This window comes from Rattus rattus, chromosome 9 (genome assembly GCF_011064425.1).
Source record: "Rattus rattus isolate New Zealand chromosome 9, Rrattus_CSIRO_v1, whole genome shotgun sequence".
Classification (NCBI taxonomy): domain Eukaryota; kingdom Metazoa; phylum Chordata; class Mammalia; order Rodentia; family Muridae; genus Rattus; species Rattus rattus.
This window is the reverse complement of record NC_046162.1, coordinates 72,863,819-72,891,106: the sequence shown is the minus strand read 5'-3', so window position 1 is coordinate 72,891,106 and position 27,288 is coordinate 72,863,819. Positions and strand designations below refer to the sequence as shown.

The following is a 27,288-nucleotide window of genomic DNA, read 5'->3' as shown; positions in this document are numbered from 1 at the left end:
AGCACATTTTCAACTTTATTAGTATTTATGATTAGGCGACTTTTATTATGGGGGGGGTGTTTTTGAGAGACAGAGTCTGTGTAGCCCTGGCTGCCCTGGAACTCACTACGTAGACCAGGCTGTCCTCTAACTCAAGAGATCTGCCTACCTTTACCTCCTAAGTGCTGGGATTAAATGTGTGTGCCACTCTGACAGGCTTTGGGGCTATTCTTGTTGGAGAATGTTTAGAAGCATCTCAAAACCTGGCAGGCCTGCATCGCTGTTTTCACTCATCCCACCTCACCCTTTTTGTAAAAGCAAAATGCTACATGTTGGGAGGCAGGATCAGAGGAAAGATAGAGGGGAAATTACTTTTTTTTTTTTTCCAGAGCTGGGGACTGAACCCAGGGTCTTGTGCTTGCTGAGCTAAATCCCCAACCCCGGGAAATTACTTTTTAAGTTCAGAGCCGTCCTTCCAAAATAAGAATCAGAACTCAATATACCTATTTTTCCCTTTGGCTTTTGTCTGTTTGTTCTTTTGGTTGAGGTGTGTGTGTGTGTGTGTGTGTGTGTGTGTGTGTGTGTGTGTGTGTGTGTGTGTGTGTTTTTTGTTTCAACTTCATCTACTTCAAGCTGTACTTAAGCAAAGGCTGATTTGCTTGAATTTCAGGACTTATGTAGCAAATTACTTCCTTTTCTAAAAAGAAAAAATCACCAAAGATTTATTGGTGATGAATTTAGCATTTAAATATGCATGTGTAGTTACATGTATATTGTGGCATATGTATTACAATTAAAAACTGTGAAATCTATGTATAGCATAAGACAATTGGATATTTGTCTTTTTTTTTTTTTTAATCGGAGCTCAGGACCGAACCCAGGGCCTTGAGCTTGCTAGGCAAGCGCTCTACCACTGAGCTAAATCCCCAACCCCCTGGATATTTGTCTTTGAAAAATATTTGTCAAAGTTTCTTGGATTTCATGAAAATGCAAGTGTCAAGCTGTGATGAATGTTTCCGATATAAATTGTTAGTAATGAATTTCTCTTGCAGCATTTTAGATTGATGTCACTCCATGTAGCCTTTTGTTTCATTTAGGATCAGGCGGCTAGAGACATGAAGAGACTTGAGGAAAAGGACAAGGAAAGAAAAAACGTAAAGTAAGTTGTTCCTCCACTCTCACAAAGGTTACATAGCAATGGTTGAAGAATTGCAAAGACTGTTCTTAAGAACTTATAAAAGAAAGAATAGTGAAGTGCACAAAGATCTTTACTGGAGCCGTCTCTGTATCGTGAGTATCTCTCTAGGTATGGAGATGGCAGAGTCTGCATTTGTAATAGCTAAGGCATTCTGTTTGATAGAATAAGTATTTGGTTATAAATACTTGGAAATGAGAAGTGAGGGTAAAGGAAGTATAGTTACTAAAGTTTAGGTTCATAGTCTTAGATTTCTTCTCATAATAATAATATTAGACTAATGCCTGTGTGATCAGTAATTAGAAGTTATGATGTTATATAATAAAACTATATAAAGATTACCAATAAGTAACACCTAATTTCATCTAAAGAGTCATGTTACTCTGTAGCAACCGAACCCTGAATGTAAATGCTATATTTTCTGGGAAAGAAGTCTTCCTCTGCTGAATACAGTTCTATAAAATCTCTCTGACAGTTTTTTTCTCTGTTTGGCAATCAGGCCCCTCCCAAGGTTTCTGTGCCAGATGGAGAGTTAGCCATCTTTTGACGCTTACTGTGTGTTTCCGCCTTCTAGTTGCCTTGGGAAAAGCAAATGCTGTAAGCTGGTTAGAAAGTGATTAGAAAGAGATGGCTGGGAAGTAAGCAAGAATAGTTTACGCAGTAGACTCCTAAGAGATGCAGCAAATGGCAGTGGTTCTATTCCCTACGTGAAGTACTAGTTTTAATTTCAAACTCATGACAGAATTAATATAGTTTTCCTTTCTCCATCCCCAACGTAACTGATTTTGGCTGAAAGCAATTTATTCTAGAGCTAGAAGCTACAGGAACAATAAAGTTGTGATATTCTTTCAACTGTATACCAAACCCAGGAGGGTTTTGTTTTCTTTTTAATATGCACTACACAACTATGTTACGTTTGTTGTCTATACCGACAAAGCTTAGTATCCTTTCATACCTATCTTCATAAAGGAAGGTTTTACTTTTTTTTTGTTTGGTAGTTTTGTTTTGTCTTTGTCTGTCTGACTGAGATAGGGTTTCTCTGTGCATTCCTTAGCTGTCCTAAACTGTAGACTGAACTGCTCTCCAACTCATAGAGATCCACCTACATCTGCCTCTGAGGTGCTGTTTAATTCCTCTCAGTAATTAAAGGAATGCACCACCACCGCCCAGCTAGGTTTTACCTCTCATATCAGTTGGTAATTGATTCTAAGGGTACCATATCATCTCATTGCAAAAAGAGGGAAATCTTAGCTCATGGAGTTAAGCCACACGTATATTGCGGGTGGATCATGTACAGTGTACTTGTTGCTTTGTTACCGTTAGTGTTGAGAGTTCCTACACCGTATGGGATTCAACACTAAGCTGCTGTAAGCATGGAGCTGGGTATGTGGAACATTTGCAGGGAAGTTTGTTTCTCCGCTTGTTTTTCCAGGGGTATTCGAGATGACATTGAAGAGGAAGATGACCAAGTGAGTTTCTATGCAGTATTTCTATCTTTTATATTTACTCCACAAAATCTATACTGGGGACAGGTCAGAGCTTGCCTTCACTTAATGACTTGCTCGTTTTCTACCTGTGTGACAATTAATACTGTCTCCATATGCCTTCCCCATGTTGCACGTGGGATTTTTTGATCAGCTGACAACAACAAAAAAAAAAAAAAAAAAAAAAAAAAACAAAACTGCTCGGATTTTTTTAATCCAGATTTTAAGTTTACTGTGATAAACCCGTAATAAGAGATGTGTGGGGTCTGTTGCTGTTTTTTCCTCTTTCTAGTAATTATGATTCTTACATTTTAGATGGAACCTTAGTAACTGTCCATTAGTACTTCCTTTTTACATTGTCTGTTGTGGGATGGTGAGACCGTAGACGTTCCAGGTTTGTGATCTTTCTAATCAGTGTTCCCTTCCAAACGTGGATCGCTGTAAAACCCAAAGCATGCCCTCCCCAGCTCTGGGCAGGGTAATGCCATGTCCCCACAGACAGGAAGGCTTCTGGTGAATGAGTCAAATTCTGTGTAGTATCATCTTGCTCATTGACTTTGAGTATTGCTGCTGTAAAAGAATCAATGCTATGTTAGTGAAAGTCTTCCTTATTTGATAGGTGTTTGTTTTTCTTATGTGTAATCTTATGGCACACTGTGTGCACCGCATGTGAACTGATTACAGACACAGAAATGTTTTAACTGTACTTAGAGTTGATTGTGCTCTTGTGCTTTCCTGCAGGAAGCTTATTTTCGATACATGGCAGAAAACCCAACTGCTGGGGTAGTTCAGGAGGAAGAGGAAGACAATCTGGAGTATGATAGTGATGGAAATCCAATTGCGCCTTCTAAAAAGATTATCGATCCCCTTCCTCCCATTGATCATTCGGAGGTATTGCATTTCTTGCTTTGTTTCTGATGCAGTTTCATAGTTCAGAATCTTTATTTCTGCTAAGCGGTTGGAAATTCCATGAGGCATTCATAATCTATAAACTAGCTCACTCAATACTTATGAGACAGAGGCAGGAGGATAGCCAAGAGTTTGAGGTCAGCCTAGACTGCATAGTGATTTGCAACTTAGCTTTGTTTACTGAATGAGACTATTTCAAAACCAAAAAGGCTTACTGTAAAAAGATGCATACTATAAAAAGATGCATACTATAAAAAGATGCATACTATAGAAAGAACCTTGGGAGCTGGATATTGAACTCAGTTGGTAGACAGGGCCTGTTGTTTAATCCCCAGCATTTCATAAAACTATGCGTGGTGCATGCCTTTAATCACAGCACTATCAAGGCTAGCCTGGGCTACATGTTAAGATACTTCTCTCAAAAAACAATCAAGTCAAATCAGCCAAAATAGGCTTGGTCATTAATTTTAATAAGTTATGTGAGCAGTTTTAGAGCTTTAAAGATTTTATTTTTGGAACTACATAAGTTACTGAGCAGTTAAGCCCACTTCCTGCTCTTCTGAGGACCTGAATGTAGTTCATAGAACCCACTCCCATATCTGGCAGCTCATTTATGAACCCAGTTCTAAGGAATGTGGTGTCCTATTCCTGAAGATGTCCCCAGGCATCTGCACATATGGGACGTTCACTCTCACAGACCCCTCCATTTAATAAAAATAGAGATTTTTGGGAGTTTTGCATCTTTTAAATGATGTCTGTATGAGGTGAAGATGGTGTCTGCATGAGGTCAGAGTCCAGAGAGACCGAGAGGGAGCTGCAGTCTCTAGAGTTAGAAGCCGTTAGGGCCACTGAAGGTGGATGCTCTGCAGAGCCATTTCTCTAACCCTAATCCCATGCTTTAAAAAGACTAGAGCTCCTCCTGTCTCTAAGGGAAATACTGATAATGTACTATAGTGCTTGACCTGTATAAACAACTTAATCCTAAGCATAAATGTTATTTGATGTTTGTGAAATAATTTCTTTTAAAAATGGTGTCCTCTTAAAGCCTGAGATGTCTGTGGAAAGTAGATTGGTGTCTGTTTTGAAAGTAGGAGTTGGGAAAAATATAGGCTGTGCTTTTTAAGAGTGTGTCAAGAATAAATGAGTTCATTATCTTTCTAGAAAGAATGCCTTTGTTTTTATAATATATGTAAAAGGTTATCTTACATTAAAATCAAACTTACAGGATTGACTCTTGAATTCTAGACTAACTTTGAATAATTGGACCTGCAGATTGACTATCCACCATTTGAAAAAAATTTTTACAATGAACATGAGGAGATAACCAACCTCACTCCACAGCAGCTAATAGACCTGCGGCATAAACTCAACCTTCGGGTAAGAGCCATTACGCAAGTATTCTTACATCAATGTTTGCGCAGATCTAGAAGTATTGTTTATCCAAATCTTAATCCTAGACTCATTTCCTAGGGAGAATAGCCCTAGGGTTTGTGTGTCTTGATTGATTTAGTCATGAAGATGATATTTCAGAAAGATTATTTTGGTTTTAACTTTTCTTCTTTTAAAAACTGTGTGTGCGCGTGCGTGCGTGCGTGCGTGCGTGCGTGCGTGTGTGTTGAGGGGTTGCTTTCAGATGACACCCTGCAGAAGTTGGTTCTCCTTCCACCATGTGATTCCTGGGACTAGAACTCATACTGCCAGTCTTGAATGCAAGTGCCTGTACCTGCTGAGTCTTCTCACCAGCCCTTTCTCTTGTTTGCTCGTTCAGTCTTTGTACTGAACTAGGTGGACTAAGGATATAAGATAGGAAACACATCTTAATAGTCAAGAGTGGGATTAATAATAGATGTGAACAAACCATGAACCATTAGAATACTGTGAAATTATGATGTATTTCCTTCGAGTTATACATGAAGAGTCCTTTTCTTAAAATAGTAAATGAGGAGGCCGGAGAGGTGGCTTGGTGCTGCTAATCACGAGAGCTGAAATCAACTATTTGCACATAACAAGCTAGGTATCTGACAAACACCAGTATCCAAGCTCAAAAGGACTAGACCTTCTCTGGATAAATAACACACAAAGTCTTTTTAAAAAATATTCAAATAAATGACTGTCTTTTAAAAACATACATGCACTAATTTTACAATAATACTTTAAATTGCCACCAACAAATTGATTTGCTCACTTACCATATTTAAAATGTTTTTAGGACTGGAGATGGCTCAGTGGTTAAGAACACTGACTGCTCTTCCAGAGGTCCTGAGTTCAATTCCCAGCAACCACATGGTGGCTCACAACCATCTGTAATGGGATCCAATGCTCTCTTGTCTTATCTGAAGACAGCTACAGTGTACCAACATACATGAAATAAATTTTTTAAAAAAATGTTTTATATGTTAAAGTCAAATAGCAGAGAGAACATGTTGGTTTACTCTGGTGTGAATGACTGTGGTTTATTTCTGCTTTATTAATTGCTATATGATATTTAAAAACTCTAGTTTTCAAAGACGTAGTTAGTAGTAGTTTATGTGTACGTGAATGCACAAATACATGTTTGCACTCTTGATTTCTAAGAAGTTATTAGTACCCTTCTCCCCCAAATAAAGGTCTTTAGTTTTATATATATAATAAAATCTTCATTGGAAATTAGGAGCATCCTCAAAGAAGCAATGAAAAGTTACTACTGCTATATAGACAAAACAGAGATCTGTAGTCCCTGTTCTTTACTGGGACCTGTTGAAATGAGGCTTGATAGTGGCTAGACCATGACTAAGAGAAGCATTAACTCTTGAGAAATCAATAGATCGCATCATTATGACCAGTAGCCCTGGGTCTGTTTTCATCTTATTTGCAGTTTTAATTTACCTTAAGAGTGAATCTTAATTTCTTTGTTATCCCAGCTAATGTTTATTCAAATTGGTAAAAAGAATGTTAATGACTTTTTCAGTTAATTATTTTGTTTCCATTTCTCATGAGAAAATTAATTTGAGATAGTTCTGTGTACTTAATCATTTAAAACTGTGCAAGAGAATTATGTCAGGAATTCTTACCATGGTATCTTTTGCATGAGGTCATTGTGTTCAAGGTTTGACCATTTTTGGTGTTTTTGCTTACACACCTACTTTTCACTCTTTATTCTAGCTTGATCTGAGTGTGTGCTGTCATGCTGAGTGTATACTGTAAATGCTGTTTAAGTGAAAGTACCGGTCTTCTGGGAATTGTCTTTGTCTCTAGGTCTCTGGTGCTGCACCTCCTAGACCAGGAAGTAGTTTTGCTCATTTTGGGTTTGATGAACAACTTATGCATCAGATTAGGAAATCTGAGTACACACAGCCAACTCCAATACAGTGTCAGGTATGTAAAACATGATGGGTGGAAAATGTAACGTTCTGAAACTTCTAAAAATTGAAACAGAGTTTTTAGAAAATATGTTTTTATACCCACTAAATACCTTGAAAATATGATATGAAGAAAAACTTTGTCTAAACCTGACAAAGATTTGTTTATGGATATATTTTTTGCTTTCAATGACTAGAATTCATTTGTATATGATATGAACTTTTTAATTTATTACTGAGACTAATAGCTTCTGTTTCCCATTCAAATGTGGAATTTATTCCTTTACAAAAAGAAAGAGAAATTCCTATATATAAATGAAGTGGCCTATTTCTTTTTGAGAAGAAAACATTAAAAAATTTTTGTTTTATGCATATGGGTATTTTGCTTGCATTTGGCATTATGGGGTTGCCATGTAGGTGCTCAGTATTGAACTCAGGTCTTCTGAAAAAGGTAAAAAAAATCATGATCTTAACCACTGTGTCATCTCACCAGCTCCATACAAAAGTTTTTAGTAACTCCCTTTATTCATCACTAAGTTTTTATTTTAATATATTGATACAAATGGGAGTTGTCATTTTTTTTTTTATAAATGATGGCTGAGCCACAAGAAGGTAATATAATTTCTCTTTTTTTTTTTTTTTCGGAGCTGGGGACCGAACCCAGGGCTTTGCGCTTGCTAGGCAAGCACTCTACCACTAAGCTAAATCCCCAGCCCATAATTTCTTTTAAATTAAGTTGATAGGAGCGTTAGGATTCAGCTAATGTTTATAGCCCCGGATATTTTTGTTCTATTGAAAATGAATGTTGGAGTGGAGAGATGGCTCAGCGGTTAAGAGCACTGACTGCTCTTCCAGAGGTCCTGAGTTCAATTCCCAGCAACTGCATGGTGGCTCACAACCATCTGTAATGGGATCTGATGCCCTCTTCTGGTGTGTCTGAAGATGGTGACAGTGCACTCATGATAAATAAAACAAATAAATCTTTAAAACAAGAACTGCAAAAATTATAAAAAAGAGAAAAGAAAATGAATGTCACCTGTAGTCATTTTTCCCAAGACATTAGTTCATCTTTAGAATTGAGTGCATATACCTTTTCTTTCCTTTCTTCTTCTCTAGGGTGTGCCCGTAGCACTAAGTGGTAGAGACATGATTGGTATTGCTAAAACAGGCAGTGGGAAAACCGCAGCCTTTATTTGGCCCATGTTGATTCACATAATGGATCAGAAGGAGTTGGAACCAGGTGATGGACCAATTGCGGTGATTGTGTGTCCTACTAGGGAGCTTTGTCAACAGGTATGTGCTTCCTGTGAAAGGCCCCTTTCTGCATTTGGACTAGCAAGGACAGTGAGTAGAACGATCTGTAAAGTTTAGTTATTGTTGCTTGGAGGTGCGTGCTTGGCACACACATACATGTGGAGTCACATACGAGAAGTCTGAGGTTGACTTTGGGTGTCGTCAGGGTTCACTCTCACATTTGCTGAGCTATTACTGCTAGCCTGGCTGAGAGGCTGTTCCACATATTCTGTCTCCACCTCCTGGATGCTCCTGGGGTCCTTGGCAGGCACCAGTCCCACCAGCTTGTGTGGCTTCTACAAGTCACAGTGCCATTCCTCACTTGCATGGCAAGTGTTTAGCCCACTGAACCATCTCCCCAACTTCCTCTGACTTTTGTTTTAAATATGATAAAACTTTATGCAAAATTGGCCATCTTACCCATTTTAAATATCTAGTTCAGTGGCTGACATTAAGTTTTTTACATTATTATCTTCCCTGTGAAGTCTTGAAAAATGTTACATATTTTCAATAATAAGGATTTTTTTTTTCAACTCTCAAAATGGTGTGGGTATTGTGGGAATTGTTTATATTATAAGCTCACAGTGTTTTCTGTGTAGTGAGTTCAGTTTTCTTGATAGAAAGACTGGATCAAGAAGAAGGTAAGTGATGCAAGTGAAGACCATAGCCTTGTTCTGTGGTTAAGCTGGGTGTGGTAGCCGATGCATCCCGTTCCAGCGCTCAGGAGGCCAGGGCAGATTCAGGACAGACAGAAACAGAGATTCTACCTCAAAACAAAAAAACAGAAACTAAAGAAACAAAAGAATTTTGACGTTAAGCATGTTCTAATGATCATGATTTTAAACAGGTTTTTGTTTTTTATGGTTGTTATTGTTTTGGTGGTTGGGGTGTGTGTGCTGGCGTGCGTGCGTGCGTGCGTGCGTGCGTGCGTGCGTGCGTGCGTGTGTGTTTCAGTAATAGGAATTGAACACAACCCTTGAATGCCAGACAAGTGTTGATCTATATGCCCAGACCTGTTTGTGTTTTTCCAGCTTGGTTTTTGAGATTGTGTCTTGTTAAGTTACCCAGGTTAGATTTAAAACTTACTATCTTTCTGCTTTAACCACCTAGTTAAATTACAAGCCTATACTATACCACTAGGCACAGCTACATTTTAATTTTCTATAATAGTACATACTGTGTTTTCAGAACTCAAACTGGGTAAAAACTCTATTTTTTTTTTTTAAGTTTATAGTTTTTAAAATATTATTAACAACTTCTTAGATCCACGCCGAGTGCAAACGTTTTGGGAAAGCATATAATCTTCGATCAGTGGCAGTATATGGAGGAGGGAGCATGTGGGAGCAGGCCAAGGCCCTTCAGGAAGGGGCAGAGATTGTTGTGTGTACCCCGGTAAGTATATCTTGTCTTCAGATGTGTTGTCTGTCTTTCCTGATAGAGAAAGCATGATTGCTCTTGAGGGACTCCCTCTTAAATATGGGAGAGCTGGGCAAGGATATCCTGTGAGGCGCCAGCCTTTGCTCTCATTCATTTTGATTGGCTGACTGAACAGCAGTCTGGTTATAATGTCCATGACTAATGTATCAGCAGCTCTAAGTTCCTATTTTAAACTGGGTTTCTTAGGCTCTCTTAAAAGCTGGGTCTATGGTTACCAAGAACATTAGGAACCATAAAGATGCTCAGATAATGGTTAGACCTGCCCAGGGGATGTAGGGTAGGCATAAAACTCATCCATAAGATTTTAAATCTTTTCAGAGTACATTACAAGAAAGGTCCTGACCCATTTGCCCATAGACTTTAAGCCAGAATTAATGTAAAAGAAGAACTTGAAGTTTTCAGAATTCTAGTCTCACTTAGTATGGTGGTGCCTGCCTGTAGTCCAAGCACTTAGAGGTAGAAGCAGTCAGACCTCTGTGAGCCTCAGACTACCTGTGAACAGTACCCGAAAGTGCTTTTTCTATTTTCTGGGTTTGGTATAGAAAGACTGTCAGATCATTTTGGTTCAAGACCAAAGAATTGACACTTTTCCAGGAGTACAACTAAAGAGTGTCTTTGAATGATTTGATTATACTTACTACTCATTTTGTGACTCTCCCAGGGTCGGCTGATTGATCATGTGAAGAAAAAAGCTACCAATCTTCAAAGAGTCTCTTACCTTGTGTTTGATGAGGCTGATCGAATGTTCGACATGGGGTTTGGTATGCCTTGAGTATTAGTTTCTCCTGTCCCTAGTCTTAAGTTAGTTTTTTCCGTATCTTTGTAGAGTTAACCAGTACTTTTCGTCATGAAAGAAGTTAAAAACTCTTAGGGGTTTCAAATAAAGGGATAGGCCAAGCCATAAACCATTTGTAGTTTTCTGAAGAGAAGTGTGCTAGTCTTGACTGTGTTGAAAAAATTTGCACGTATCTTCAGAAAGAAGGAATGTTTTCTGTTCTTCACTTTCACTTGCAGGCCTTTGAAGATTAAAGTTGGTTAAAGTCTATATTCCTATGGATAGGTGAATACTGAATCATCCAAGGTCCTTTTCTTAACTGAGCTATACAAATTTCTAAATAACCACTATCTACCCAGTTCAGTTATGTTGGGTGTTTTGAAATTTCATACTGAATGGTGTCTAGGAGTTTCAAGGCTTTTTTAATTCTTGAAAGTTCTTGGATTTTACTAAAGTGAATTTTCACACCTGTCTTAAGTACATTAGAGTAGTGTGTTGATAACTGTTCTGTTTCTTTCAGAGTATCAGGTTCGGTCCATAGCAAGTCATGTCCGTCCTGACAGACAAAGTATGTATGAAGCAGCTGTATGCTATCTCTGTATTCAAAGTGAACCCTGATCCTTTATAAATACTCATAGCTATAGGAGAAAAATTGCTATTTATGTACTGACGAGTGCTGCAAAGAAGAGAGTTAATGACATTTATTTGACCTAGAAAAGACCTTAGACATCATCAGGTGTAACACATGTTTTGTTGTTGCCTCTGGTATCGAACCTATGGCTTCATGTATGTTAGACAAACACTCTACCTCTCTGAGCTGTATATGTATATCCAACCTCCTTTTTAACCTTGTTTTTTAGGTAGAGTCTTGCTAAGATGACTAGGCTGTCCTTGAACTCACTATAGCCCAGTCGGCTGTAAACTTGCAGTACTCCTTCATGCTTCCTCCTCCAAATAGCTGGGATTATTGGTTCATGACACCAGGCCCAGCACACTGTTCACTTTTTATTGGGGCTAAGACTGAATTTAAATAATTTCCTGCAGTATAAATCTGATTCAAAGTTAAGTCTTTTCTTAAACTATTATGGCAACTCATTCATTTCTTGATTGAAAATGAAGTTAAATCATTTTTATTTAGTGAATCAGTTACATTACAGAAGCTTAAAGAATGAATTCAGTAAAAAATTATTTTTAACAGAATTTGCTTTATCTTTTTTAGCTCTCTTATTCAGTGCAACTTTTCGGAAAAAGATTGAAAAATTAGCCAGAGACATCTTGATTGATCCTATCCGAGTGGTACAAGGAGACATCGGAGAGGTAATCCTGCAGAAGGCGGGGCGGGTCCTGGGATTGATTTCTCATAAGGACGTGGAGTTTAGTTCTTAAGGAATGATTGCTTTGTTGTTGGTGTCTTGGTTTTTGCTTTGCTTTGAGATAGGATTTCTCTATAGCCCTGATGCCCTGGAACTAGCTCTGTAGATAAGCACTCTGCCTCCCAAGCGCTGGGCGTAAAAGCAGGCTCTGCTGTACCGGCTCTTCAGGAGTGACTTAAGAATTACAGCGTTACACTTAAGTATGAAGCAGCTTGGTTAGATTTCGTTTTTTTTTTTTTACTATTTTTAAAATGATTTGTTTATTTTTATTTTACGTGTGTTGGTGTTCTGCCTGCTTGTATGTGTGTGACAGTATTGGGTCCTCTGGAACTAGAGTTACAGATAGTTGTGAGCTGTCATGTGGATGCTGGGAATTGAACCCCTGACTTTTGGAAGAGCAGCTAGTGTTCTTAAAGGCTAAGTCATTTATCTCTCCAGCCCCTGGATTTGTTTTAAGATATACAAGTTAAGGGAATCGTGCAAACAAGAGGGGCACAGACAAGATGATTCATAGAAGGGTATATGGGATTTTTTTTTTTTTTTTTTTTTTTTTTTTTTTTTTTTTTGAGACAAGGTCTCATTATGTAGCCTCTCTGGCTATCCTGGAACTCACTGTGTAGACCAGACTGGCCTTGAACTCAGAAATATCCCTGTTTCTGCCTACTGAGTGTTGGGACTAAAGGCGTGTAACACCAGCTGGCTTTTTCCACAAGTTTTTAATGTTTTAAAGTTTTAAAAGAGCTGGGTAGCAGTGGCACACTTCTTGAATCCCGGCTCAAGCAGCAGAGGCAGGTGGCCAACCTGGTCTACATAGTGAGCTCCAGGACAGCCAGAGATACCACACTGAGAAGCCCTGTCTCAGAAACAATCTTCCTGGAAGCCTCAGGAAACTAGAACAGAACCGACATTCACTGACTGTTAAAGCAGACTACACAGGGTGGCATATGCCCTCACGTGGTGATTTCTCTGAGTTGGAATTTGGAATTCAGTTAAGGTTGTTAATTTCTTGGGGCCAGTAGATAGCTCAGCCAGTTGTGCTTGCCTCTAAACCTGAATTCAATCCTCATTTCACGTGGTCAAAGGTGAAAACGGATTTCTGTAAATTATTCTTTGACCTTCACACGTGTTCCTTAGCACATGGAGGCCAGAAACTTTTACTTTTTTTTTTTTTTTTTTTTTTTTTTTTTGGAGCTGGGGACCGAACCCAGGGCCTTGCGCTAGGCGAAAAGCTCTACCACTGAGCTAAATCTCCAACCCCACTTTTTTTTTTTTTTTAATGTAAATGTCTTGGTTTTTGTTGCTGTGATAAATACCATGACCAAAAACAACTAGGGAAGGAAAGGGTTTATTTTAGTGTACAATCGAGTGAAGAGAAGTCAGGACCTGAAACCCAGGCCATGGAGAAAGGAACACTGTTCCTTGACCTGCTCCCATGGCTTGCTCAGCCTATTTTCTTATACAACCCAGGACCACCTATTCCAAGATGTTGTTACCACCTCCAGTAGGCTGGGCTCTCCCTCTCAATTAACTAAGAAAATACTCCACAGATTCCCTACAGTAATTTAGTCAATGGAGGTGCCTCTTTTGTGTCAATTTGATAAAAACCCAACTAGGACAATAGAGTTTTTAACACATAACTACAAATATTTAGGGGATACAGTGTGGCAGTTTAATACATGTATGTAATGTGTAATTAGCATATCTAACACCTCCAATAGTTATCCATTCTTTGTGTTGGAAACAGATCTTTATTGAAATACATATTTATTAGTCAACCATATCTACAACTTTTCATGATTATTATTAAAGTTTCTGAGTGGTAAACACCTTTAAATGTCGGGGTCTTAATTGTTAATGTACTTACATATAAATTGTGTTTGACAGCGAGCGGGCAGGCCCCTGAAAAGTACTTCCCAGGGGATGATAAAAATAGGTATATAACAGCCATTACAGATTGTTTTGGCATACAAATTAGAAATGAACATACCAGGGGGAGTTGGTGAGCAAGGTGCTTTAAAGGAATAGTAAGTTTTAAGCTTACTATTAAGCTGTATTTAATATACTTAAGGAAACCCCAAAAATAAGAGGGTAATCCCATGCAGGTAGAAAATATAATACCTAGTCTTTGACGTCTCCTGTGGCACCAGTCATGATTGGTTGTTTTATTTCCTCTTAGGCAAATGAAGACGTAACACAGATTGTGGAGATTCTCCATTCTGGACCTAGTAAATGGAACTGGCTCACTCGGCGTCTGGTAGAGTTTACTTCTTCCGGGAGCGTCCTCTTGTTTGTTACCAAGAAAGCCAACGCTGAAGAACTGGCCAATAACCTTAAGCAGGAGGGTCATAATCTTGGTCTGCTCCATGGGGACATGGATCAGAGTGAAAGAAACAAGGTCATTTTAGATTTTAAGAAAAAAGACATCCCCGTCCTGGTGGCCACTGACGTTGCAGGTAAGAGTACAAATTTCATAACCCGAGCCTTTATTTTATGGCTGTTGCCTTTCCCTGTAATGAGACCTATATAGAGCAGTGGCTCTGTGGCCACCTTTACTTACTGTTCTTGGTCATCAGAGGATGCCTTGGGGAAAACAGTTAAGCCCTCATGTTCACTGCAATGTGTATCTTAAGTTAGTAATTTAAGTTTGGCTTTACTCTGCTAAGGTTAGCAGCTGCCCTTAAAAACTAGTCTTTTGGACCTGCAAGATGGTTCACTGGGTACTTGCTAACCAGCCCTGGCAGCCTGAGCTTGGTACTCAAGACTCAGATATGGTGGAACGAGAAAACCTGACCCCACACGTTGTTTTCTATCCTCTATACATACATGCATACACCACACACACGCACACGCACACACACACACACACACACACACACACATGCACACACAGGTTCTGGGTACTGAACTCAGGTCCTCGTGTAAACACAATACTAACTGAATTACAGCCCTTAGAGGACTAATGTATGGGGTTTGGGGGGGCTTATTTTGGTTTGTTTGTTTGGGGGTTTGTTTTGGTGGTTTTTGTTTTTGTTTTGTTTTGTTTCGTTTTACTTTTCAAGACAGGATTTCTCTATGTAGCCCTTGCTGTCCTGGAACTCACTCTGTAGACCAGGCTGGCCTCAAACTCAAGAGATTCACCCGCCTCTGCCCCCCTGAGCACTGGGACTGAGGGTGTGCAGCACCCTGCCTGGTTTGTATTTTTGAGATGAATTCTTATGATAGCTCAAGTGACCTTGAACTCCAATCCTGCCTGCATCTTTCAAGTATTGGGATTGCAGGTGTGATTCCAGTAAAATTATTCACAGGATTTTTTTAATATTCATGTTACTCCCAACAGAGTGAACTACTATTTATTCTTGGCTTCATATCCATGAGCTTGCCTAGATATGGGAAATGCACAATCTATAAATCTAGCATTTCTAGTTAATTCATTTTTTTTTTTTTTCTTAAATATAGATAAAAGTAAAAGAATCTCAATACTTTCTATTTCAGCCCGTGGTCTGGATATTCCTTCAATTAAGACAGTCATTAACTATGATGTTGCACGAGACATTGATACCCATACTCATAGGATTGGCCGAACAGGAAGAGCTGGTGAGAAGGGTGTAGCCTATACCTTACTGACCCCAAAGGACAGCAATTTTGCTGGTGACCTTGTACGGAACCTGGAAGGAGCCAACCAACATGTTTCTAAGGAACTCTTAGATCTCGCAATGCAGGTAAGGGTTAGGCACTTAAAGTTAATAGGAATAATACAGCCGAATAAGAAAGTTTATCAGGTAAGAGAGGGAGGTAACAGAGGAGCTTGAAGGAAAATGGCCAGAAAGGGCTGGTTACTATGTAGACTGGTACCATGGGATGTCACAATTCATGTGTATGTTCTCTCTGTACTTTCTGTTGAAAAGCTGCTCCTTTCTTTAGGTAAAATCTATTCTTTGGTTTCTCCTTGCTTAGTCCATAGCACACTTATGAGTACGTTTAATCTCAGAAGATGCCCACTATTCTTGCCCATTCCTTTCCCCCAGGCTTCTCTTTTTGAGGGCTAAAAATATTTGTGTGTTTATTAAGGAAACAATTGTGTGGTGATTGTTTATTTGTTTTTTGTTTTTGCTACTAGTGATTAAATCGAGGTTTTTTATGCTTGCTAGGCAAGTGCTCTACTATTGAACTACACCCCCTGCCTCTGTGATAGTGGACTTTAAGCATTTCTGACATACTGACATTTCACATCCGACCATACTGATTGTCCACTTCCAGATATACTCTATTCTGAACTAAGTAGAATACTATGCCAAATTATACCTTGAATCACTTATTCCTCGAAGTTCTCAAATAACAAGTGGATTCAGGACAAATTGTTTTTTATTGCAAGGCTAGAGATTAAACTCAGGGTCTGTGGACTAGGTATACATTCTATTGCCTGTTCCTCAAGACGGGTTCTGGTAGTGAAGTGTTTTGCTCAGGCCAGGCTGTTTTGCTGTTTTCGCTGTATGTAGCACAGCTGGACTGTTGGGAATACTCTGGTGTGTAACCCTAGTGGTCACCCCAACATAATGAACTAATTGTATTAAAGGGTTCAAGCATTAAGAAGGTTGAGAACCCCTAGGCTATGGAATAAAATACAGGGCTGAAGAGATGGCTCAGTGGTTAAAAATAATTACTGCTCTTGGGGTTGGGGATTTAGCTCAGTGGTAGAGCACTAGCCTAGCAAGCGCAAGGCCCTGGGTTCGGTCCCCAGCTTTGAAAAAAAAGAAAAAAGAAAAAAAAATAATTACTGCTCTTGCAGAGGCCCTGGTTCTGTTCCCAGCGTGTACATCAGGTGGCTCACAGCCACCTGCAACTCCCATCCCAGCTTTCAATGTCCTTTGGCCTCTGCAAATGCACCCCCATGCACTTGGTGACAATAAATTCACACAGATACACATTCACTAATAAAAAGATCATTTTTTTAAAAAGGAAATATAAATCATTTTCCTCTAAAGTTAGACATGGCCGATGTAAAACAGTTATTTTACGTTTTATGTTTATTACTCTCTGTACTTCCAGGAGCTCCAGAAGAAGGAACTAAGGCACACCTTAGATAAGCACTTAGATAAGGCACACTGATAAATTTGGTGTGTCAAGCTACCGAAAAGAAGACATATTGGAGTTGGGGATGTGGCTTGTTGTTTACAGTGCTCGCCTGGTGCCCTTGAAGCCCTAGATTTAATCCCTGTTGCCATGTAAACTGTGCATGGTGGCAAATCCTTCTCATCCCAGTCTTTAGGAAGTGGTAGGAGAAAGTACAGAAATTTCAGAGTCATCTGTGGTTTCAAAAGGTTCCTCTCATCAGAAAAAGATCAGCTAAAGATGAACCAAGAAGCTCCTCCTTCCTAATTTTGTGACCGTGTCTGCTTCTCTTCTTGGGTTTAACCTTGAACTGTGTTTTTTGCAGAACGCCTGGTTTCGGAAGTCACGCTTCAAAGGAGGGAAAGGCAAAAAGCTGAACATCGGTGGAGGAGGCTTGGGCTATAGAGAGCGGCCTGGGCTGGGCTCTGAGAATTCGGTGAGTTCAGAGTACAACAGTACTATGGGAAAAGGTCCTATGTCTTAACCTATGCTGAGTCGGTGTACCTGAAAGCCTCACGAATCCCAAATCCTGTGGTTCAGGGATGCGCATGCAATGTGTCATGAGTCAGTGTGGTGCTGTTCCTCACAGTGAAACTGCTGTGGGCGAAGTGTGTGTGCTTGACTAAGTAGGCTTGCTCAGCAAGTTAGTCTAGCATAATAGATCTCAAATTGCAATGTCCTACTGACATGGGACCCAGCTGGTTATATATGTATATAATTTTGCACCAAATGATTGGTTTGGTATGATATGGTGTGGGGTTTTTTTGTTACTGTTGTTTTGGCCTTTTTGGTTGGTTGATTAGTTAATTTTAGAGACAGGCCTTGGTCATCCTGGAACTTGCTCTGTAGACCAGGATAGCCTCAGAACTGCCTCTGCCTCCACTTCCACCTCCACCTCCTAGGTGCTGGGAGTAAAAGCATGCCCTGCTTGCGGTAATCTGATTTCAAAAGCCTTTCTATACTGGCCTAGAATCTGTTACTTGGGAAACATTAACTAAGAGGGTCACTTAGCTAGAATTATACTCAGAAAAGGTCTCTACACTGAAAACTTTGGCCATAAGAATTTGAGAAGATATAAATGGTCTCACAAATCACATAAAGCACACATGCACTCACTGGCTGGCCTGTCCATTGTCATAGAGGTTCTTAAAGCCAGGGACAAAGCTGTCAGTATGCCTGGATGGAGTGTTGGTGGTAATTTGGCATCATTGGAAAATAGTATTCCCCATATTACGATGACAGGACTGTGCTGCAGTTGCTTCTCTAATAGGTATGCTTGCTTTTTTAGGACCGAGGAAATAACAACAACGTAATGAGCAATTATGAAGCCTACAAGCCCTCCACAGGAGCCATGGGAGATAGGCTGACAGCAATGAAAGCAGCTTTCCAGGTCTGAAATAAATAAATATCCTGTTTTAAAAGCTTTCAAGAGGGAGGGGGCTAGAGAGATGGTTCAGTAGATAAGAGAACTTGTATTCTTTCAGAGGATCCAGGTTTGTTTTCTTAGCACTCACAGCATTTTACAGCCATCTTTGTTCAGCTCCAGGTAATCTGACACCCTCTTGTGGCCTGCACAGGTATCGGCATGCATGTGCCATACATGCATACATACGGTTTTGCAGGCAAAAATCACTATGACACTTATAAATAAATCTTTTTTAAAAAAACAAAAAACAAAACAAACAACAAAAAAAAAACCCATTCAACAGTAACTCCTGGAAACGGGAGGAAACCTTCGGAGCGGAGTCTGTAAGTTTCATGCTAGATTAGAGCCTTCTGTTTACTTGAATTTCATATACAGGCTTTAACAGTATCATGCCTGGATAGAGAAGTAGAGTGTCTATAACTTTATCATTAAGAATTATCTGTAACATTGTTTGTATACTGAAGCTTGTATACTTATTCCTGGTGTCTTTTTCTTTCAGTCCCAGTACAAGAGTCACTTTGTTGCAGCCAGTTTAAGTAATCAGAAGGCCGGAACCTCTACTGCTGGGGCAAGTGGATGGACTAGTGCAGGAAGCTTAAATTCTGTTCCAACTAATTCAGCACAGCAGGGCCATAATAGTCCTGACAATCCCATCACCAGTTCTACCAAGAACATCCCAGGCTTCAACAATTCTGGGAATATCAGTAGTGCCCCAGTGACCTACCCTTCTATTGGAGCCCAAGGAGTCAACAACACAGCTTCAGGGAGTAACAGCCGTGAAGGGATTGGGGGTGGCAATGGGAAGAGAGAGAGATATACTGAGAACCGGGGTGGTGGCCGTCATAGCCATGGAGACAGTGGCAATCGACATGGAGATGGTGGCCGCCATGGAGATGGATACCGTTACCCAGAAAGCAGTAGCCGTCATACGGATGGCCACCGACATGGAGAGACCAGGCATGGAGGAAGTGCCAGCAGACATGGAGAGAGCCGGGGTGCAAATGATGGCAGGAATGGAGAAAGCAGGAAAGAAAGCTTTAATCGTGAAAACAGGATGGACCCCAGGGTGGACAGCAGCAGGATGGACAAAGTGGACAGCAAGACAGATAAGACACCTGATGGCTTTGCTGTTCCAGAGCCACCCAAACGCAAGAAAAGCCGATGGGATAGTTAGAGGGTATGTGAAAATCAGCGTGGTCAGTTGTCTTTCATTTTATTTTTAGAAAGATTTTGGTAATGAGGTGTCTCAGGGCTGGGTTGGGGTCCAAGATATGCAGACCCCCTGCCCTTGGTGGAGAACTGGAGCGTGGAGATATTATACCTTCATCTGGTGTTCATTCAGATGTTTTCCTGGGAACCTGAGTTGGCCCTAGAAAGCAGAGGGCTGGGAAGCTTTCGTTTGCTCTGGGTGAGTTTAAGGAGGGGTAAGTAGGAAATGCTTAGGGAGAAAGGAAGGGCCTTTTAGGGCACAAAAACTCACTCTAGGTTTATAATAGCTTATATTTTTTACTAAAATGTCACCTTATAAACATCTATAATTGGATTTTTTTTCTTAGCTGTGGCCAGGCAGTCCCATATTTTGGAGTTGGCGTCTACAAACCCAACTTTTGACCTGTTAGGGCTGCTTGGGAGCAGTTTGGTGCTTTCAGATGTTTGCAGGGAAGATACCTGATAACTCAGCTTCCCCAGACTTTGTTTCCAGCCCTGAGACATGTAGGGAAAGACAGCCTTCCAGACAGACACACACAGGCTTTGAAATCCTAAGCCATTAGGACTGAAGGAATGATCATCTTGGAGGGATTCCAGGATTATCCAGGCCTGGAGTACTGCTAAATTTACCGTTTCAAACCAACCCCAACAGTAGCTTTCAAAGTGTCTATTTCATTGTTTTGTTTTTTTTTTTTAACTTGCCCTAATAGTAGAAAAAGTCTTTTGCTGAAATGATTCTGATTTTTGTTCTATCTTGTTTATAAAAGGAAAAGAAATATACAAACTTTGAATTTTGTGATTTTTGTGAGGTTTCTTTAAGATGTGCATTCCCTCTCTGCTTGCTCGATAGTAAATGTCTTACTACTGGGACCTGAGGGCTGTCGTTTCTACCATACAGTTAGTTGCTACATATTAAATTATGGCTTGGAACAGTACAGCCCATGATGTGAAATGTGGGGAAATGCTTGCTTATTAAACTATCAGAAAAGTTACCTCTTCTATTATCTTTTTATTCAAAATACTGGAAAGGGGTGGGACTCAGAAGGAACCACATGCTTAATATAAGGCCTACAACGAAGGCCAGCAACACTGAATTCCCCTGAAGGCATATAAGAGATTGTTCCCCCAAGTTCCATCACACACCAAGATTGTGGGTGACTGTCAGTCTATCACGATGAAGAAATACCTCCTTGGTCCTTTCATGGTAATCATTCTTCAAAGAGGAGCTGTGGGTGCCCAGCAGCTCCCAATCACCAGAGAGACTGCCACGCCTTCCTGGTCGTCATCTCTCCCGACCACTCTGCTCACTTTCGCCTGTGTTTTTTCTTCTGGTCTTTTCGTTGTTGTGCTCGCTGGTCCTTCTTCATCCTGGAGTCCACTACCTTGAAATGACCTCTGACTCCAGCTGGCCGCCGGACCTTACGGCCTACACCTTTCTTGGCTACAACATAGGTGACCTGGCGTTTCTCCTTGCCAAGTCCAGCCTTCTTGTAGAGACTATAAAAGAAAGAAACAGGTTAAGAGGTCTGCTCTCTAGAACTACTTAACCCAGTGTCCTTGTGTCTATTCTGCCAAATCACCTTCGCAGTTGTGCCACCTTTTCCCGTTCTGAGATATCCACTGTGTTCACTACGGCTTCCGCCTTCTTCTTGGTCTGCTCCAGCTTCTTCAGCATCTGGGAGGGAGCATCAGTTAGTTTCTTCTCCATACCTTTCTCCACAACTAACCACAGGCAGCCTCAACACACACTTACCCTCCGTTTCTTTCTGGCCTTGGCCTCAGCTACTTTCTTGATGGGCCGTGCATTGATTTCACGCCAGCGTTTTCGGTAATGTTCCACCTCCTTCTTATCAAGAGGTAACTGGCGTATCCGATGCTGCTTTTCTTCCTGCACAAACCACTCTGGAAGTTCTTCCTCCTCTTCATTAAAAGCATACCTGAGTAGAGAGGATACCAGGCCAGTGATCACCTGTTGTTACCTGGCCTGAGTCCACTGCACCTGAGTGTTCTGGCCCCTTACCGGTTGAATGAGTTATCTATAAGGTCTCTCTTTGCCTTTTTGGAAGAGGCAATAACAGCACCTAGAGCAAGGCCTTCAGGGTCCAGAATTCGATATTTCACTAGAGAGGAAAGACAAAAGTCAAAGCGCCCAATTTTCACTGCTGCAACTTACACGGGTTCCTCTCTCCATACTTCTTACCTGGGTCCTCAATAGGCACTACCTCAAACCCATCCTCGTCTGCCTTAGAACCACGGCTTCGCTTCTTACCACGGGATACTTTCCAACTGTGGAAGAGACAGATTGTGCTTATTCTACCCCCCTGCAAGGTAATACTCCACCATTTAAAACTGCCTAATGCAATGCACAGAAACCCATCAGCTGCATCCACTCACTCGTCTTCATCCTCACTACTGCTGCTGTCACTGTCCGAGCTGTCTCTGTCCTCCCCTCCAGTGTCAGTGATAGCCTCTGTCTCCTTAGGGACCTCATTCTGGCACTGGGAAGATTTCTTCTCAGTCTTCAAGTTAGTAGGTGGCGGAGGTGGATCTGTTGGCTGCTGCTCCTTCTGACGGCTCTTGTACAGCAGCTGTGCCTGACTGATCTCCAGGGCTTCGTCAGCATCATCCTCTATCCCACTGAAGCCGTCCTATGACAGGAAAACCTCAGCATCCCCTCTGCCAGAGAAGGCCCATCCCATTGGTCTCCCTAGCTCTACCTTGGAGAACCACAGGCTAGCTTGCTCTTCCTGCAGCACTGCCTTTTCTTCTAGTGGTACCAGCAATGGATTCTCTCCTTCTTCCTCTTTGCTGTCATCTACTTGAGCAAACTGCAAGCTGTGAAAAGTGAGGGGGGAAAAAGGTCAAATTCAAGAAACCCAAACAACCTTTGAGGCCTGCCTCTGTCTGTCCATGCCCACATAATTCTGTCTCGGAGGGCAGCACTTCCCCTCAGAGAGCCCTTACCGCTTCTGCTCCTTCTGATCCGAGTGTGTCCTGACTCCTGCCAACTCTTCTGGATCTAGGTCACTTTCCAGAGAAGTATCATCGTCCTCAGCATCTGACACATAGATGTCATCCCTTGGCAAATCAGACAGAAAGGTGTCTGCAGCATTCATGTCTCCTTGTGTTACTTCCTCTAACAACTGAAGGTCAACAGGGATAAATTCAGTTCTTACAGGCAACATGGTGCATCTTCCCATGCTCGTTAACTTAGATCCTTCTCAGCAACATCAAGAAAGAACACTGGCAAATACTAGTTCTCACACAGCAGCTGGGACCTAGGAAGTACCAGCCTGTCTAAAACATCAGGGCGCTGATCTACATACTGACCAGTTTACAAAAAAAGTCTCAAAAGCCACTTGACATACAGAACTCACATCTGTATGCTGAACCTGAGTGAAGGAGCACTAGGCAGCATGCATCAAACTCAATCGGCTGACTTCAACCACCCTTAGAACTCTAACCTACTCCCACGGTGACAGAGCTGCTACTGAGTATCACAACACTCTGGGGATAATACTCAACCATTTTTTTCAACTCTCCATAAAACTTTTGAGTGGATATGGTGTATTCTTACTTAGCAAATGAGGAAAACAGACTATGTTACATAACTGAAGGGGCTGACACTAAACTGTTCCTGCTCTGTTGCCTCTCCTGTGTCATACAGGTGACCAGGCTATTTCACCACAAAAGCTCATTTTGCTGTGAGACGGCTTTAACTGTAAAAGGCATGTTCTTCAGCAGCCCAAATCAAGGCGCTCATTAGACCCAGCGAAGGGGAGTCAATTGTGCCTCCTTGGTGACCCAGGCACTACAACGTCATCTACTGTAATGTGAACTCTTGGTTAATACTCTAGCTTACAGATCTTCGTGATCTCATCCTATCAGACGTGTTTCTATCATTTTGGAGCCACAGGGTACTACTCATTTTCTCCTCTAGGATTCTCCTAATTTATAGGGGAGCATAACAACCAAACCCCATGATCCCTCAATACATTTAACCCACTACCCCCCCACACCTCCAAGCCCTCCAACTGATCGCCCAGCCCTCCCATACCTGCTGGCCACGGATGGTTCGAAGGGAGAACATGCCTGTCTCCCCCTCATCTGCAATGGAGACCCCAGGCAGATCCATCTTCAGCTCTACACGCTCCCGCTGCTTCCTCTGCTCACGAAGCAATTTCTTCTTCTTCCTGAACAACAGTTGAGGGATTTAACCTGCTTATCTCCAAAACTGAGTGTCCTTTACCCTCTCCACACACTCGTCCTCAGACCCCTCACCTCTTCAGTTCTGCCACTTCTTGGGCTTTCATCTCTGCCAGAGTCCGGTTAAGCTGCTCTTCCTCCTCTTTCTCCTCTTCCTCCTCTGAAGCCTGCTTTGTCTCAGCTGCTGACTCTTCTTCATCACCTTCTTCTTCCGAGCTGAGGCTGACAAACCAGTTCAAAGATTCGCTTATTTTCCCAGACAGTGGTCCGATACCCAGCCATCCCTAGCCCTGGTCACCTCCTCCTTACCTGATGTCCAGTGCCTTGGCTTGCTCTTTCAGCTTCTTGGCCACGTATCGCCGAAGCTTTGTTCTCCAATTCAGTAGAGACCTGCCCAAGAAATACTATTACTGTTATCTTACTTTCTCCATCTTTGTGTCTTCTTAAAGTCCACACGCCAGAGTTCAGGCTTCAGCCATAAACTTAACACAAGCCTGGTCCCCAGAGTCCAACATAATGTTGCCCTTATTCCTGTGTACCTAAGTTCCTTGCGCCCCAGCACTTTGATGTCCTGACAGCATGCTCTGATATCTTCAGTGGTAGCTGGGTGCTGTGCCAACTCTTCGTCGTCTATTGAGATCTGTTTGTGAGGGAAAGAATGGGATGTTGTTCTGGCCTTGTTTCTGGGCCTCCTATAGACTCTCAATCTGGGAACTCACTTCGCTGGCCTTGGAGAGGAAGTCAACAGGATTGGCAGCTCGCAAGAAGTCAGTGACTGAGGTTCGGTGATACAGAGTGAGGTCACCTTCAGCATAGCCTTCAGCCTTAGGAAGGGAAATAAAAGATGATTACTAGACAGTCGATTCTTAGATATCAAGTTCTCCCAGTTTCTCAAAATAATAACAATAAAAATACCTTTGGCTTCTTCTTTGTCACCAACTCAGTGACAGTTTTAGCCTGAACTTCAACTTCCTTAAAGGCAAACTTGGGATCGAAGAATTTAGCATCAACCTTGTCCGGAGCCAGGAATCCTAAAATGAGAAGATAGAGTAAAGGTTCTGCTAGATTAAAGGTATGCTTTCATAATTAGAAGGCTGTGTCACGAGGAAGGGGTTGTGTCTTACCTTGGCAGACTACAAAGATTTCTGCAGATTCGTGACGAGAGGCCTGGGGCTTGGTGGCCTGGACACGGTGGAACAGCTGCTGGAAGATCCACAGCAGAGGCTGATAGTCTCGGGAGCGGAAGACTTTCGTGATGAAACAACCACCACGGGCCAAAAAGTCACAGGCCAAACGCAGAGCCATCAGAGTTAAGTGAGCTGTAGGGCAGAAACAGCCAGTGAACCCCTGAAGCCTTAGGGCACGCCACCTCCACCCTCCCCTCCAAGCCCACGTCCCCTGTACCTTGTGAGTAAGCATCATGGACCCAACTAGCCCCCACATTGGGAGCCCCATCATTGAGCACAACATCAACTTTCCAGGTCTTCAGCTCCTTCCTCAGGGCCTAAAGAAAATAAAGGCTTTGTAGCAATGGAAACACAATGATTGCTAAGAACAGAATTCTGATTCAGTCATCCGTCTAGTCAGAGTGAGTGCCCACCATTGGCATCACGGTGCCAGGTACTAGGCATACAACAACAACAACAACAACAACAACAACAACAACACAACCTATCTTTGCCAAGCTTAGAATTGGTTCACTGGAAAGAACTTTACTGAACAAAGAGTCTTCCACCCGTTCACAGCACTATCCATGCCAGGCTTGGTGGCACGTGGAACCCAGTATTCAAGAGGCAGACAGACTGAAAGATCAAGGCTAAACTAGGCCATGGACTCAGCTCCACATAAATGTGGGCTACATAGTTAGAAACTATCCCAAAGTACCCAGCAAGGCTCTATCTCAAGGGAAAAAGGGGAAACAAAAAACAGGTAAAGATGGAAAGGTGACCAGGATTGTCACGGTCTCTTTAGCCATGTACTTGAAACCATGGTAAATTGGGAAATGTTTCACTTTCAGGAGGCAAGGGCGCCAGCACATAAGAGGGAATGAAGGAGAGATCTTATTACCTGCCTACAGCGTTCTGTTGTAATATCTTCCTGGAGAGTCACCACATTGGGGAGAGGCTTGATTGGAACCAGGTCCACTCCTTTAAGATGTTAAGTGTATTACAAGGTGGAGGGAGATGTAGGACAAATTTAATACCTCTCCCACCCCTCCCCCTCAAATACCCAAGAGTCACTCACCTACAATAAGACTGGATACAGGCATAAACTTGGCAGCCACCTGCAGCCTGTGGAAAAGACAGGTTTAAATACCTTTCATCCCTTGGCAATGTGATTTCTCAGCCCCTTTAAGGGGTACTTGTTAAGTGTCTTGGCCAAATTGTCTATGCACACATTCAAGAAGCAAGCTGCTGGGCGTAGAAACGCAGGGCTGCATTACCAGCTACCAAGGCCAAACGTTCAAGGCCAGCCTGGGCAATTTCTGAGAGTCCCTGTCTCAATGAAAAGAAAGCAGATTGGAGATATAACTCGGTGGTGGAGCGGCTACCTAGCATGAATAAGTCCTTAGGTTCAGTCCCACGAGAGGGGAAAAAAGAATGACGCTGACTTCCAAAATTTAGGAGAGACACATGCTATGGAATATTTAATCTGAATTGTATAATCGGATTTCCATCCTCCCCCAAAGCAACTCAAAGCCAGCCAGTGCCAGGGACGTATCATCACAAGCAGCCCCTGCCAACCAAATATTACCATCCTCCAGGTGCAGCACACAGGTCCAGCAAGGCCCGGGCTTTCTGAAGGAACTGAAAGCGGCGATTGAGCTGGATCAGTTTGAAGGCAGAACGCGAACGATAACCTGGACCATAAGGAGTGGATGTATAAACCAATAACGTCAACGGATGCCTTTTCTAAGAGGACTTCCACAGCCTCACAAACCCATCACCCTCCTCCGAAGGAAAAGGAACACAATATTAGAAAAAGCGTAAAGGCTGATATGTTATTCACGCAGCGCAAACCCACTCACCGGTCTCCTTGGCCAAGTGATAGAACTTGTCCCGCCGGCTCTTGCCTACTTTGCCTTTCTTGCCCATGGCGGGATGGGGTAGTATCACTCACTCTGGGGAGAAAGAAAAAGTTGAGAACATCTTTCGGAGCGCTGGATTTTTGCTTCGGTTCCTCGGGTGGCGAAGCAATCACTTACCGAGACCTTAGATAGCCCTTAACTCCGCAGGTTTTCAACACTTAGGGAAGTAGCACATGTAGGCAGTGATCGTACTTCCGCTTCCGCTCGCGCTTCCTGTGTTCCTAGCTTCTTGATTTACGCCATTTTGAGTGTGGCCAAAAATTTTGTCAGCGTGTCTTGCAAGTTAAAAGTAGAGGCTAGGAAGTAGAGTACAATAACTACTACCCTAGACTCTAGGAAGCATCCGCCATAAGTTCTATATCTCTTTACAAACCTACTAACCGCCAGTAGAGCCTGTATTAGAGCCACTGTTATTGTCTCACCACACACCCCGCCCATCGACCCGGAACTGTTCTCAGTCGTGACCC

At 41.9% G+C, this 27,288-nt stretch overlaps 2 protein-coding genes across 4 annotated transcripts in view; one reads left to right on the top strand and one right to left on the bottom strand.

The window, feature by feature from the left end:
* The window catches only part of Ddx42 (DEAD-box helicase 42), a 31,936-nt gene extending 11,417 nt beyond the window's left edge, over window positions 1-20,519 (top strand). For all 3 annotated transcript variants that reach the window (XM_032913544.1, XM_032913543.1, XM_032913542.1), the window contains exons 4-18: window positions 1,077-1,138; window positions 2,607-2,643; window positions 3,400-3,549; window positions 4,840-4,944; window positions 6,802-6,921; window positions 8,022-8,198; window positions 9,462-9,590; window positions 10,297-10,396; window positions 10,931-10,978; window positions 11,630-11,727; window positions 13,960-14,236; window positions 15,276-15,502; window positions 17,218-17,328; window positions 18,181-18,282; window positions 18,818-20,519. In XM_032913544.1, the coding sequence (XP_032769435.1) occupies window positions 1,077-1,138; window positions 2,607-2,643; window positions 3,400-3,549; window positions 4,840-4,944; window positions 6,802-6,921; window positions 8,022-8,198; window positions 9,462-9,590; window positions 10,297-10,396; window positions 10,931-10,978; window positions 11,630-11,727; window positions 13,960-14,236; window positions 15,276-15,502; window positions 17,218-17,328; window positions 18,181-18,282; window positions 18,818-19,492 (2,418 nt within the window). In that variant the 3' untranslated portion in view covers window positions 19,493-20,519. The remainder of the gene's footprint in view (window positions 1-1,076; window positions 1,139-2,606; window positions 2,644-3,399; window positions 3,550-4,839; window positions 4,945-6,801; window positions 6,922-8,021; window positions 8,199-9,461; window positions 9,591-10,296; window positions 10,397-10,930; window positions 10,979-11,629; window positions 11,728-13,959; window positions 14,237-15,275; window positions 15,503-17,217; window positions 17,329-18,180; window positions 18,283-18,817) is intronic.
* On the bottom strand, window positions 20,517-27,236 carry Ftsj3 (FtsJ RNA 2'-O-methyltransferase 3). The gene is made up of 21 exons (XM_032913546.1): window positions 26,939-27,236; window positions 26,762-26,854; window positions 26,488-26,593; window positions 25,978-26,024; window positions 25,801-25,880; window positions 25,138-25,237; window positions 24,858-25,052; window positions 24,649-24,764; window positions 24,453-24,557; window positions 24,273-24,373; window positions 24,043-24,123; window positions 23,809-23,955; window positions 23,585-23,720; window positions 22,492-22,670; window positions 22,245-22,362; window positions 21,922-22,175; window positions 21,728-21,813; window positions 21,548-21,647; window positions 21,281-21,464; window positions 21,108-21,202; window positions 20,517-21,024 (listed from the first exon to the last, which is right to left on the bottom strand). Exons 2-21 carry the CDS (start codon window positions 26,826-26,828, stop codon window positions 20,832-20,834), a joined length of 2,490 nt encoding a protein of 829 aa, XP_032769437.1. The 5' UTR covers window positions 26,829-26,854; window positions 26,939-27,236; the 3' UTR covers window positions 20,517-20,831.
* Between the last annotated feature and the right edge of the window lie 52 nt (window positions 27,237-27,288).